The sequence below is a fragment of the Rutidosis leptorrhynchoides genome, chromosome 8 (genome assembly GCF_046630445.1).
Source record: "Rutidosis leptorrhynchoides isolate AG116_Rl617_1_P2 chromosome 8, CSIRO_AGI_Rlap_v1, whole genome shotgun sequence".
NCBI classification, from domain to species: Eukaryota; Viridiplantae; Streptophyta; class Magnoliopsida; order Asterales; family Asteraceae; genus Rutidosis; species Rutidosis leptorrhynchoides.
In genome coordinates this window covers 302,691,307-302,701,373 of record NC_092340.1, presented here as the reverse complement: position 1 = coordinate 302,701,373, position 10,067 = coordinate 302,691,307, and the positions used below count along the sequence as shown (strand labels likewise).

General features: G+C 33.6%; 1 protein-coding gene across 1 annotated transcript; it reads right to left on the bottom strand.

Moving 5' to 3' along the window:
• Window positions 1-2,544: 2,544 nt before the first annotated feature.
• Window positions 2,545-9,725, bottom strand: LOC139861337 (protein pleiotropic regulatory locus 1-like). The gene is made up of 17 exons (XM_071849708.1): window positions 9,595-9,725; window positions 9,458-9,482; window positions 9,185-9,281; window positions 7,756-7,825; window positions 7,561-7,623; window positions 7,292-7,376; window positions 6,787-6,879; window positions 5,939-6,002; window positions 5,331-5,416; window positions 5,151-5,252; window positions 4,984-5,067; window positions 4,532-4,592; window positions 4,351-4,417; window positions 4,156-4,233; window positions 3,521-3,585; window positions 3,095-3,172; window positions 2,545-2,887 (listed from the first exon to the last, which is right to left on the bottom strand). Exons 1-17 carry the CDS (start codon window positions 9,714-9,716, stop codon window positions 2,715-2,717), a joined length of 1,413 nt encoding a protein of 470 aa, XP_071705809.1. The 5' UTR covers window positions 9,717-9,725; the 3' UTR covers window positions 2,545-2,714.
• Window positions 9,726-10,067: the final 342 nt, after the last annotated feature.

Below are 10,067 nucleotides of genomic sequence, written 5' to 3'. Positions count from 1 at the left end.
AATGACACCAACATTAACTTTATTTACCTCAATTTCACCAACATTAACTTTCTCCATATTCAAAAGGTCAACACCATACACTGATTTCAATTTACCTTTGTTACACAATTTTTTATCAACAACATCAAAAGGCACAGGACCTTTGGTTGAATCAGTGGCAAAAGCACTTTGGACTTCATTAGTTGCAACATTAACAGACTCCTTTGAACTAACAGACTCCTGTTAAATTATTCCCTTGCTAAGAAAATTGACTACCGCTTTACATTGAGACTGTTTAATTGGTAGACTTTAAGATGATTTAATGGATTATTGCTCCTGCATAAGTACAATTTGAAAGATTATAAGATGTTCTCTTTTACTACGATTTGATGATTGATGATGATGATGATGATGATTAGTCATGATTGGGATTTTGTGAATAAGTAATAGCAGAGTGATCGTCTATGAGTAGACGATAGTGAAGAAAGCCAACAAAGATGGTGTAAAACAAATGTAAGTTAGAAATTTTCTAAATGCATGACCTAAATGTGTTTCACAAATGACCAAGTTTTTTTTATTCAGGTTATCTTGATGAATATATAATTTTTACATAAATATATACCAGTTTAACCGATTTATTCTATAACTGTTTTTGACACACCTATAGTCATTTTAAGATGTCTTATGAGGTTTGAATTGAAACTTGAGATAAATTTAAAAAGTGTTCTATGCTAGTATCATTTATTGTTGAATATTTGAATTTTTTTAAACTAGAGAGTATCTTGAGCATTGGCCATCATAATTACCACAAAATCTTTGTAGTGTAATTTACAAATTAAATGCATATTTTCTATGCAGTTGAAGATTTATGATGGTTGTAGTTAATACATTCACATGAAAAAAGGTCAACACAAATTTGCATATTTAATTCTTCATATTGACACAATATAACAATTTGAATTTAATAATAAATGATTTTGCGTATTTATTGCTTTTTTCAAACAAAGTTAAACGAATTTAATTTGTAAAAGAAACTGAAAAACTAAAATGAAAAATGGAATACAAAGTAGAATAAGAACACACAGAAATGTATAGATTAAGTGAGCATTTTGGTCCCTCAAAAAAGGTAAATTTGGTCCAAGTCAAACATGCTTTACAACAATCCCATTACTTGAGTAATTAAGTAGAAATTGTTGCATGCTACTTAACTTTAAAGGAAGCATATTTTCATGAGCAACCTGCAAATACCCTCCTTTATTAGACATGCTAAACAAGCATTGGTCCCATTTTTGTCACAACATCATCATACTATTTTATCCTAAATCCCATAATATCACTCTTTCAAGTAATATAATCAGCTCAAAGTTAACTAAATAATTAACCAGAATCCAAAAGTTGTAACAGGATGTAACCTGTAAGACCCAACATAATCATTTTTATGATAAAATTATATAATACAGTACATTTATGGTATACATATTATACTTATATAATTATAACGTAGGATCGTCTCATCAATTTTGAAGATCGATACAAAATATTAAGTCATTATAGACCTTTAGGAGGAAAGCGAGTTAGCTGGTACGGGCGGACCCAGAAAGAAGAGAGGAGGGTTCACCACCAGTCAAGAAAGGAAAAAGTTGGTTCAGCATGACAAGCGCAACCTCTCGCCTAGATCGAGATCCTTGGATAGAAGATCTCAATGCGACCTCTTCGTTATCATATCAAAGCTGCTTTCCACTCTTTTCCCGGGTGGAGCTTCTTTAAACGCAGCAGGCCCAGCGAGTAGTCGAACAAATGAGAGGACATTATAAATGGACTGCCTTGGGCTTGAACTATCTATTAGTTGAGCCGTAATTTGTGAACTAGTTAATTACAAATTAAAATTTTTGTTTCAATAACATTCCGTTGTTGTGCATCATTAATTTTCAAATTTTGGGTACCTCAAAAATTTCGGAACCTTTTCGGTTACACACTTCGCTCATGTAGCGAAGACAGTATAATAATTGTATAACAGTAACAATTAAATTCATGAGAACACGTCTATTTTTAAGGGGTTTCATATTCAGACAAGAGCTTTGTATTAAATGCAAAAAAAAAAAAAAAAAAAAAAAAAAAAAAAAAAAAAGATAGGTGAATTTTCCCATCTACGAGTGTGTTTGACGATAGTAGCTGTAGCTGAAGCTTATAGCTAGAGCTGGTAGCTGAAACTTATTTTAGAAGCTGGAGCTTATTTTTTAATACGTGTTTGATGAAAAGTAGCTGAAGCTTATTGTTGTAAATTGATTAAAAAAGGTAACAAGTATTTTTTGATAGATAGTTATATAAGGGTTAAATATGTAATATCAACTTAATAAGCCTAGGAGCTTATTTTTATAAGCTAGTTCAACTAAGTTCTTTTTCCAGAGCTTATTTTTCCATAAGCTCTATCAGCCAAACAATGTTACTAGCTTAAGCTTATGAAAAAAAAATAAACTTAAACTCTCCTAAGCTCCGTGACCAAACACACCCTACATTTAGCTCTATGTAGACAGTCATCAACGGAAAGAAACAGGATTAGACATGTTTAAAAAGTGTACCAGCCCCATTTTTAGTTACAACAAAATACTATTTTATCGAAATCCCAAATATCACTATTGCAAGTACTATAATCAGCTCAACCAAAAATTAACGTGAAACAAATGTTACAACCAAAATGTACTCTATAAAGAAATGAAATCAACTACTAGCTTCGTTCAAAACCTACGAATATCTTTAGGGGGCTTGAAGTTGACCGGGTGAGTTTCAGGAGTAGCATTTTGGTCTTCTTTCCACATTTTTATTGTTTTGTCTGCTTCACATGTAACCAACCTCGAACCTGTTTGGTCGTAAGCTAGTGCGTATATTCCAGCCTCACTGTCCAATGACCCTGAAACATCGAACACATATTTCACATATTGATTAGCACAACTTCTTTTAATAAATCAATTTAAGAAGCCTTATTTATAACTAATTCAATATGTGTATGTTTCATACACACTACATGTTATTTTCAATCAACTTTTCGACAACTGCCACTTCTAAATATATGCATAATTAGATGTTTGCTATTTAGATTGAGAAAAACAGAACGTACCAGGTTGAACAATTGTTTGGGATTGTTGGAAGCTATGGCCACTTTTCCAATCCCAAAACCAGAGACTCCCATTATCACCTGTCATCAAAAAGTTTAGCCTTAAATACGAAATAAAATAAAAAGTGTGGATTTTTCTAACGCCAAGCCTGGATTGTCATTGAGATGCATTAATATGTTGTACTAAGCAGTTAATGTTGATTGTTACTTGGCGGTTATTGAAATGTACAAGTCATTTTTGCATCTTAACGACAGCCTTCGTTAGAAAAATTCAAAAAGTATATATCTAACATAATTAAAACATAATATTATATATGATATAATACATATAATATAAATATATAATATATTATAATAAGGAATAGAAGTAACTTTTAGTTTTATATATGCATAGCCATTGCTGTGCAGAGATAATGAAGAAAATCTCACCTCCAGTAGCCAAGATGCCGTCTTGATTGACCGTCATTGCATTAATTATGGTCTTCTGTTGGGAACTGCAAAATTAAATCAACAGAATATAAAATATAAAATTAATAAATAAAAAGACCGATGTGTCAGGTAATGCAGTTCCATATTACACTTTCTATCATATGTAGTTACTTATATACTTGCAAAATGTCTTACAGAAGTACACCCTTAGAATAATAACCGTTTAACTTAAAACAGATACCCACATACCAGTTACACTAGTCGGTCGCAGGTGTATATATATATATATATATATATATATATATATATATATATATATATATATATATATATATATATTGGGTAACGTCTACATATCATTACACGTATTTAGTGGATTTCATGGGTATGGAAACATATTGACATGTCTAACTTCTGGTTCAAATCAATCAAGTTTAAACTAATCTTTCTACCGAAAAACCTGGTATGGTAAACTGTGTACATAAGATAAAACTTAGCATATGCTTTCTAATCAAACAACCAATTAAAATCATATTTGATTAATGGATCAAAAATAGCAAAGGAAAATAAACAATCTCATATTAAAATTTAGGGTACAATTTGTATAAAGTGGATTTGACTGGTTAAAAACTCACAGCATGTTGTGCAAAAACTCTCCTTTTGGAAGGCTGAACTTCTTTGTGTTGTCTGCTGATGCCGATGCAAAACTCTCCCTGGAATACAAAATAAAAAACGAGCAGTTAGCGAAAAATAACTTTCTATGATTGGGAAAATGATAAAATGTATAGTTTATGCAGCTAAAATCATGCATATAAAGTAGAGTTACATACTCAGTAGGATGTTGGGCCAATGCACGCACAGATTTCTTGTGATGAGTAAGAGTTGCCATTGTTTTACCTAAAAAAAAGTGACCAGTTTCAATCCAGATCATAAGGATGAGGACAAACTTGCAATTAAACATGCCTTCTAGTATTTAACAAAAAATAAATAATAAAAAATAAAAAACATTACCGTATCTAAGATCCCAGAACTTTATGGTTGAATCATGGGAGCCCGTTACAACTTGAGGATCCTGAACAATATTTGTAAGATTTTAGTATTTCCAATATTACTAGAAGTGAAAAAAATAGGCCGGTTAGGTGGCGGGTCAAAACAGTTGATAGTTCTATGCGACTAAAAAAAAAGAAGGTTGGGTGGTTATACGAGCACACTTGGTGATATAATTTATTAGTGTATCAAAGTTGAGTACAAACATTATATTATCTAGATATAGAATGTATTTTATTTTACAGAACTATTGGGGACTCGTTTAAGCATCAGATGCATGCTTTGGGCAACCCATTTGACCCGTTTCTATTTAAGGTTACTTTTTGCAGGTAAATGGGCTGAATGGCCACTACCAAATACGGATAAGTACAAAAATGTCAAATAAACAAACCAGTAAGCTTATTAGGATTGCTTACCGTTGGTCGAGTAAAAACTGAGCACACTGTATTATCGTGTCCTGATAAAGCATGAATTTGCATCTTGCTGCGAATGTCCCATACCTGAAATTTACATAGTGGCGAATGTAAACTTAAAAAATTCACAAATACATAACCTTGAAGATTAAAAATCCAGCATTTCATACCCGGCAAACAGAATCACGACCCCCTGTTAGCAAAACATCGATAGTTGGATGAAGGGCCAAGCAGTATACACCACTAAGATGGCCATGATATGACCGAATCACCTTTCAAAATAAAACCAAAAAATTCAGAAACCATACAGAAAACAAAAAAAAACATATAAAGTTGGCCGATGGAAAAACCTTGTTTTGTTCTAGGTCCCAGCATTTAACTAGTTTGTCATCACCGGCAGAGAACATGTAGGTATGCCTAGTACTAACAGCAAGACCTGCAATACACAGCATTGAATATTTTTATACACAATATATGAGGAAAATAATTGGGGCAGGTGAGGGGTCAAATGGGTTCGGGTAAGAAAGAAATTGGTGTGGGGCACAATGTGTGGGGATCTAAAATTAGTAGCTTTGTTTATGAATATATGCTATACGAGAGCCAATGTTGGGCTAATGTGCATAATATGTATGTATGCACATAAAAGGTGGGATTGGAAAGATTAAATAAGTAAATAAATATTTTTTAGAAATCAACTCGCTTGAATACAACAAACCAAGAGTTTTTATGTATGATAAAAATACACTTTGGGTGATTTTACTCTGATCTATTTACTTTTTAGCGATGTAACTATTTTACATGTTTAAAATGTTGATATTATAAAAAATCTGAAATTAGCCAACCCAACCCAAGCATATGTCAATAGGTCCAAAATTACCTCCAAACGGTAAAATGGTTAACTTCTATATAAGTATACATCATAATCAAAAGAAATAGCTGCTTAATTTAGAAATCGAACCTCGAACTTGTTCTATATGCCCAGTTAGTGTCAACCTTAATTCTCCTGTTCCAACATCCCAAATCTTTCCACAAGAAACAATTATCATTTAGTGACAAGTTAAAGAATACATAACCATTAATAAGAAACTGTTGTGAAGACATAAAACGTAAACTATAATTAGCTTTTCCGTTTACACACTCTGTAAACTAGGAATACTTGGAGCACTGTAACAAGTTTCAGTAGTAGTATAATTTAAGATATCAATGATATACATAGATCCAGTTCTAGTTACTATGTGTCCATTTAACATGAATGGTATACGTATTCGGCAACGCATCTTCCATGTGTGAAGGTAAAAATATAGTAGCGCATTAATCTATTTTACATCCACTAACTTTATATATGTGTTGGATATATCCTTTTTTGTTTTCCATTTATAAGTGTTTGATAGAAAATATTTCACTAGATCGTTTAACCCCAATAAAAAAGTAATTTGGCATAACCTTAGAAATTGAAACATTATTGAGCCCGGCATTAATAATTCTAAGCTAGTGTAAATGAAGCAGATACAGCCTCCTTTGATAGGGGCATCACATTAATGATATTTTCCATTAATGTCACATTTGATACAATATTAGAGCAAGCACTTTTTCCAAACAGACTTTACTTGCACTAAGATTAGACATAATGCTTACGCAAAAATATGTGAACAAAATTATAGGAAAGATAGAATTAACATTTTACTTATATCTCATACAGGTACCCCCCCCCCCCCCCCCCCCCCCCCACACCCCACCCCAAAAACCCCCCAATACAACAAAATAACGTGTCACATGACAATAAAATTAGATTAACTAAATAATTACCTTAATTGTTCGATCAGCAGAGCCGGTACAGAACCACTCATTACTAGGATCAAATGCGATAGACCTCACCCATCCCAAATGGCCACTAATGACCTGCAGACATAATATTAGCTCAGCTTAGTATTTATAAGCAATGTTACAAAAAGAAAAGGGATTTACACAACGAGCTAGTGAGCCTTCCAATGTAGAAAGGAAAAACCAGTCCATGGGTACTACGCATAAGATTATTAAAACAAATATAGTAATATCAATAACCACTTCAAATATAATCAGATTTCAAGAGCCAAACCATAGTGAGAATAGACAGTTGTTTCATCCTACCAACACAAAATTATCATCAAGAAATAAATCCATTTTATTATACATGTATAAGTTAGATATTTACTATGGACGTACAACCCATTTTTGACTTAAAATCTATTGTCCCTCAAGTATGCACATGTGATATTCTGATTTGATATGATACAAGGAAAAGTCAAAGTACTAAGTAGACCAAGATTCTCACTCTGTAATTCTTCCATGGAGCATGCCATACAGGACGTGGCCACCGGCTAGGGATTCTTTCCATAAGGGCTGCAGTTGAAAGATTCCTGCAAAAAACAAATCAACATGTGATACTGTAACATCTATTTCATCATCATCATTATCATTATTATAAATAATAATAACAAGTGAAAAATCATTCTAGTGAACTGTAAAATATGATCTTGCTTGAATGGATTAAACAAAAAGACATGGTCCTTGATACATGCAGGAGTCAAAGTAAACCCTGACCTTTCTGAAGTCCCATGAACAGAAACAACAGCAGTGCTCTTGCTAGTCAAATTACCATCTCCACTGCAAAACAGAAATTCACATAACATAATCAGTTTATCAATAAATAAAACTTGAAAAAAGAACAATGTAGAAACAAAATGCTGGCAGCTGTATTGGATTCATGAACATTGGAATGAGTGTATTAATGCTTACAGGTTCTTTGGTTGAGTAGGAACAGTGATTGAATCACTCCGAGTACCAGCATTTTTAGAACTTCCTGTACCTACACAAAGTTTAGAACATGTCAAAATATGATTAAAAGGTAGAAGGTTTTCCCTGTTCAGGCTACCCGGGAGGGCAAGTAATCTGGCCCCATACTTTGATGTACGCAGCCCCCGCAGGGAGTACCCTGACTGTTTCCAATCCTTCCCTGGCAACCACAATATATTCGTCCTAGACAGGATTCGAACCTAAGACCTCTTGCAAGGAACTCAGGGCCCCAACCACTGAGCTATCTTGTGATGGTTTATAGAAGTAGAAGGTTTTCCCTGTTCAGACTACCCGAGAGGGCGAGGAATCCGACCCAATACTCTGATGTACGCAGCCCAGCGGGATTATACCATGGCTGTTTCCAACCCTTCCCTGGCCACCACGATATATTCATCCTAGACATGATTCGAACCTGAGAACTCTTGCAAGGAACTCAGGGACCCCAACCACTGGGCTATCTTGTGATGGTTAGGTCAAAATATGATTCTTCTCATCAAATTGATATATTCTAAGGCTTCAGTTATTCTTTAGTCTTTACTATCATTTCCATAATATTACTAGGTCACGGAAACACTTTGGTTTTAGCCTCACTTATGTTTGATTCAGCAAGGAATATTGAAAAGTCTACTGTTAAACATTGCTTATCCTTTGACATTCAAAGTTATATGTATGTATTGCAGTTTGTAACAAAAAATTATACATTATTCTACGTAAACATACATAAATTTTAAAGTAAGAGGTTACATAAATCAATTCATCATATTGGCGTAATCAAATTTCTCAGTACATTCATAGCAAGTGGGATCGTAATTTCAGGTTTCATGCTTCCAAAGCAATGATTTCCACTCATGCAGAGAAGATTAAATGAAAATGGCAATGTCCCACGAGTAGTCCGTATTGGAACTTCTAAACTAACTCATAGCTTCACAGGCTAATAATCTACCAATTGCACTGTGCATGAGCAGCCCAAAGTAAATAAAAGGCAACTAACTATGAATGAGTACTACAATACGTTCCCTAGTTCTGTAGCAATGTACACAATACACAACCTGCCTGAACTATATAACCATGTAGATGTTCCATAATATTATAATTCCACTAAGAGTAACCCTTAGCCTAGTCTTATGAAACAATAGTCCAATACTCCCAAAACCTATTGGTCAGTGGTCACCATAAGTTTTTACTACCCCACAATACAATCAATGCCCCTGAATCAAACCAATAACATTCACCCTCCAGTTAACATCTCAGTTTACGAAATCGACACCTTTTTATTTCAAAAACTAAATCAACAATCCAACACATGCAAACGAGCTTATACACTAACAATAGAGCCTCATTTATAATAAGCATAACGAAAGTTTATCGATACCTGCTAGCACAAGCGCATTTGAGGTCGAAGGTGCAACTGAGTTATGCTTCACAGGCTGATTGGAACCGCTTTTAATTCCACCGTACTCAACATGTAACTAATCAATCATCATAACAATACATACACATAAACACACATGATATGAACCAAAATAAAATAGTTTTCACTACAATGAACAGAACGTAGCTGAATTTGAATCAACAAGAAGTAAAATAAAACCCTAGAATCATCGATAAACGAATAAACATAGTTAAAAGGGAATGTGATATTGACCTTGTGGCTTAAGCGTATCTTCTTGCTGTACAGTAACAAGTAAGACGGATTAGGTCAAAATAATAATATGAATAATCGCAATAAATAAATAGATATAAAATATATGTAGGTATATTGAAAACTGAAATTAGGGCTACCTGTTGGGATCTGGAGGTGGTAATTGAGAATGAATTGGAGAAAAAAGATCGAGGGAACGTTTTAGGGATTTAAAACTAAGTTTTTTGAGAGATTGCGGTTCTACTGGAAGTTCAGTTTCCATTGTTGTTCCGGGCACCGATGAAGAAAACGCCCAAATAAAACGTGGATCTTTTTCGCGGGTTCGGGCTATTTGCTAACGATTGCTTTCAGCAAGGATGTTAACAGTTCCACCGACTTGGTATCATATGAATTAGCCTCATTGTTAATTGTTAACTAGAAAAGTGGACAGTGTCTTTCGGGTTACATAATCATAGTTAATGTAGCGTTATGTATTTACGAAAATAAAAACGCTTTACTACGGGTATTTTTGGATACACGTCATTAGTACCTAGTATACCTAATAAAATAACGGAAAAAAAACCATCGATATGATGTAGGTAGTTTGCCTTGTTTATTATAAGTGTATGTATAT

Excerpts from the sequence above, each read along its gene's own strand:
- LOC139861337 (XM_071849708.1), bottom strand. The coding sequence starts at position 9,716 with ATGGAAACTGAACTTCCAGTAGAACCGCAATCTCTCAAAAAACTTAGT. Across the intron at positions 6,003-6,786 it reads CTGCTGATCGAACAATTAAG|ATTTGGGATGTTGGAACAGG; the intron begins GTAATTATTTAG and ends TCTTGTGGAAAG. Across the intron at positions 5,417-5,938 it reads GCATATAGAACAAGTTCGAG|GTCTTGCTGTTAGTACTAGG; the intron begins GTTCGATTTCTA and ends TGTGTATTGCAG.